At 46.6% G+C, this 2,864-nt stretch overlaps 1 protein-coding gene across 1 annotated transcript; it reads right to left on the bottom strand.

Moving 5' to 3' along the window:
- Positions 1-185: 185 nt before the first annotated feature.
- LOC115173468 (adenylate kinase 2, mitochondrial) lies at positions 186-2,864 on the bottom strand. The gene is made up of 5 exons (XM_029731549.1): positions 2,701-2,864; positions 1,230-1,355; positions 900-1,010; positions 600-694; positions 186-309 (listed from the first exon to the last, which is right to left on the bottom strand). The coding sequence occupies exons 1-5, from the start codon at positions 2,797-2,799 to the stop codon at positions 201-203; spliced, it is 540 nt and encodes a 179-aa protein (XP_029587409.1). The 5' UTR covers positions 2,800-2,864; the 3' UTR covers positions 186-200.

Genomic DNA, 2,864 nt, shown 5'->3' with positions numbered 1-2,864 from the left:
GCCTAAGAGGGTTTCACAACACTTGTGAAAGACTGAGTGCAAACGAGCCACTGCTTTCTTCATATTTCAAGCATAGACACTTGTGTGTGTGTCTGTGCTCAAAGATGCACTTAACACTTTTGAAGTGCAAGTTGACCAAGAAACGCATTTGAACACCAGTGAGCAGACTGGGATCTACAATAGAAGTAGGATTTCCAGACTCAGGAAGGGGGACGTCCGTTGACAAAGATACTTACGTCGTCCTTCATTGGCTCTTTGGGTGGGTTGAACTCCTCGTGGTAGGAGCGACCGCTGGGCTGGTGAATTAATCTGAGGGGGAGAGGAGAAGGTTAGTCCTCCACCCACACTGCCCTTGGCCCACTTCAAAGGCTTACACTATATCCCACCATCGCCACACAAAGAACCCATTTTTGACATGCTGATGTGACCATTTGAATGGACTACAGGTACATCATTTCCTCTCTATGAAGCTGTGTCCTCAATACAGAGCATTGTTTGTTGTGGATGAGGTGGTATTGCTCTGCAACATTATTTGTCCAACAAAACGGTCAATAATAACTAGCTCAGACCACAGGGCACCGCAGAATACTTGGTCCTACCTGCCACAGATCCTGCGCACCAGTAGGGAGTCGTCGACGGAGAACTCAATCACAGAGTCCAGCTTCTCTGTGCGCTTCTCCAGCAAGTCATCCAGCTATGAGACAGAGGGAGTCATGAAACATGGGAGCAGGGAGGTAACAGGTTCATATGCCCAGTGGTATAGTGGAGGGTAAACATAGTTCATGCACCACATTCATTTTGCGTGATGTTTACCACTGCATATGCTTGACTAAAAGCAAGACAAACTTTTGCTCTGGGGATTGACAGCAAAATGGAGTCAGGCACCAACCAATCCTCACCATCTCTGCTTGTTTCACTGTGCGGGGGAATCCATCCAATAGGAACCCCTTCTTACAGGGAGGCGTGTCCAGGTTCTTTTCTATGAGTTCTACCACCATCTCATCACTGACCTATGAGTCATTTGACAGGAGTAAATTCACCGAGTGATGAGCAGTGAAAAGAAATGCATGAGAACACACAATTAGAACAGAGGCCCAAGTAAACCGGTCTCTAATTACCACTAAGTTACATCACCAGTGACACAAAAGATTAATTCCCATAAAAATAAAAAAAATGCACACACAGAAACATGTTCAGAACTAACATGAAAAACACACTACACGGCTTACCAGTTTCCCGGCATCCATGGTCTCCTTGAGCCTCTTGCCGAGCCCAGAGCCAGACGCCACCATGGCCCTCAGCATGTCCCCCGTGGCCAGATGACACACGCAGTACTGCTCTGCCAACCGAGGAGCCTGGGAGGAGAGGGGGAGAGCGTGGGTATTGGCATCAAGCCTCACGTTATAAGGGCAAAAGGTGTAGCATTTATGTAGTCTACTTCTCGAAATCGCAACTTGACAACTCTTGAGGAGAAGAGTATGGCCAAGCATATGCGCATCCCAACCTGGCAAACTACTACAACAGGTGGGAGCCCGTCAAAGCATTAAAGTCGTGCTGAATTGTAAAACGGCTGGTTGTTATCCATATTTTTGGCACAGTCGAAGCACAAGATTCCTTCCGCTACAGAACATAGTCTCATGTCATGTGTGGAGGCTGTCTGAATGAGTGTGGGGGAAGGAATGGGACACTTTTGGAAAAGCAAAACTAGGTGTTGAATAATTCACTTCATAGCACATACTGTAGTTTCAAGGACACAATCATGTTGCCATTTTGTTTTTACATTTCAATGGGATGTTCAGGTTGTGCCGCAACGGAAAAAAGACCAAACCCTCGGGGGAGTGACTAAATAGTTGGGATCGTCAAAGCTAGACCAAAAGTATGTGTCTGAAAGCCCCCTACAGTACTTGTACCGGCCTGTGCACATTCCTTTTTTGAAAATACAATATTGAGTACACACTGTAGTGTGTGTGTGTGTGTGTGTGTATTTACAAGGCTATGCAGCCACTATAGCCATGAAAGACATATGGATACAGGACTGTAAGGAAATACATTAGTCCCCAGCTCTGGTCGTGGGAAGCTGCAGGGTGTACCAGCCTAAACACACCTGACATAATTACCTCTAACAAAACCCTGCACAAGCTGTTGCTCTCCTGGACCACCCAGAAATTAAATAGGAACTACATTGAGCTTATTGACAGGGAAGTCAAGAGGTAACACGTTTTCATTGAACCTGGTTAGATCAAGTGAAAGCAGTTGGCTCTGGCCAGCTGGAGAGTATGATTAGCATACAGTCCCTAGTGTGACGTTGAAAGGGCCCTCTTATCTTTAGGACCCTTCACACAAACGGTTGGCATGCGACTCCAGAGACGAGTACCACATTGTGATCTTGCAACACCTTGGCAAACAGTCAAACTTGCCAGCACCAGATAGTGGGAGCCAAGAGGGAATTAGTTACATTCAACTTGACAGACGCTCATAACTGGTTAGCGAGCTAGCTACAACTTTTATGATACTTCCTTATTCGTCTGATCTAGCTACCCAATTCATTACACGCGACTTAGTCAAGCTAGCAGAGATAGCCATCTATGCAAGCCATTTCAGAATGAACTTCAGGACAGGGTGTATAAAGTTAGTTGGCAGTGTTGGCCAAGCGGTTTCCCACTCCTACACTTCCTTAGCAAGTTAGCATAACTCACTCACCTGTGTTCCTTTCCCAGCACCAGGGGGTCCGAGCAGGATTGCCCGAATTCCCTTTTTTACGTCGGACACAGCTTCATTCCGTTGCGTGCTGGGGGCCATGTTCACTTCAGTCGTCCTTGTACCACTTTTCTTATCTGCCAACTCGCCCAAGAAAGGAAGTGTCA

Source organism: Salmo trutta, chromosome 34, assembly GCF_901001165.1.
Source record: "Salmo trutta chromosome 34, fSalTru1.1, whole genome shotgun sequence".
Taxonomy (NCBI): Eukaryota; Metazoa; Chordata; class Actinopteri; order Salmoniformes; family Salmonidae; genus Salmo; species Salmo trutta.
The sequence above is the reverse complement of the archived record's forward strand: the minus strand, read 5'-3'. Positions and strand labels throughout refer to the sequence as shown.

What these genes read in the sequence shown, in the direction of transcription:
- LOC115173468 (XM_029731549.1), bottom strand. Translation starts at nt 2,799, where the DNA reads ATGGCCCCCAGCACGCAACGGAATGAAGCTGTGTCCGACGTAAAAAAG. An exon ending in CCATGGATGCCGGGAAACTG is followed by an intron (nt 1,011 to 1,229) that starts GTAAGCCGTGTA and finishes AATGACTCATAG; the next exon opens with GTCAGTGATGAGATGGTGGT. An exon ending in GTGCGCAGGATCTGTGGCAG is followed by an intron (nt 310 to 599) that starts GTAGGACCAAGT and finishes TCTCCCCCTCAG; the next exon opens with ATTAATTCACCAGCCCAGCG.